Source organism: Blastocystis sp. subtype 4 (genome assembly GCF_000743755.1).
Source record: "Blastocystis sp. subtype 4 strain WR1 chromosome Unknown seqid_1139, whole genome shotgun sequence".
NCBI classification, from domain to species: Eukaryota; class Bigyra; order Opalinata; family Blastocystidae; genus Blastocystis; species Blastocystis sp. subtype 4.
In genome coordinates, this window is record NW_014568408.1 from 1 (window position 1) to 679 (window position 679).

At 40.2% G+C, this 679-nt stretch overlaps 1 protein-coding gene across 1 annotated transcript; it reads right to left on the reverse strand.

Moving 5' to 3' along the window:
- Positions 1-24: 24 nt before the first annotated feature.
- Positions 25-550, reverse strand: JH06_5799 (hypothetical protein; the record flags this gene model as incomplete). Its single annotated transcript, XM_014669135.1, is given in 2 exon segments — positions 25-64; positions 81-550. The coding sequence occupies 2 exon segments, from the start codon at positions 548-550 to the stop codon at positions 25-27; spliced, it is 510 nt and encodes a 169-aa protein (XP_014524621.1).
- Between the last annotated feature and the right edge of the window lie 129 nt (positions 551-679).

The following is a 679-nucleotide window of genomic DNA, read 5'->3' on the forward strand; positions in this document are numbered from 1 at the left end:
GAATTGAATCCCAATCTGAAGATGCTATGAACTCAAATGAAGGAATGAATACACAATGATCCAACTTGACTTCACCCAACACACCATTCAAACACTCACGATATGAATAACCTCTGTAACCCTCAGGACAAGAAGAAGGAGAGATTTGACCTTCAACCACTGAAGGATAGTTGTCAATTGAAGGACACACAGATCCTGTTGGTTTACAATAGGCCATATGAACAGAGCCCAGAGTAGTTGAAGCTGAAGCAGTATCAGTGACTTGCCACCGATATCTACGGAATCCAGCCAAAGCCACAGGAACAGAGATCTGAGGCTTTGTTTTCTCAGTTACTGTCTGATCAATAGCATTCAGAATAGCTGTGGCTTCATCCTGTTCATCATTAGGATTGGAATAAGCATAGATATCAAAGCCCCAAGAAGAAACAGTATTAGATCCAACTATGTTGAATGAGTTCCATTTGCTTCCTTCCAGATTCTCAACAGTCCATTCAATATAGGTTCCAATCGTATTAGGAAGTCTACCTGTTGTGAAAGGATCAAGATCCATGATTCTAGCAACAGTACCATATTCCAGTTTAGTAGAAGTGAGAGAAGAATAAGAATCAACAACAGTAGAACAGTCTTCAACTCCAAATACTCCAGTAGCATCAAACACAACAGGATCAGAAGAAGAACC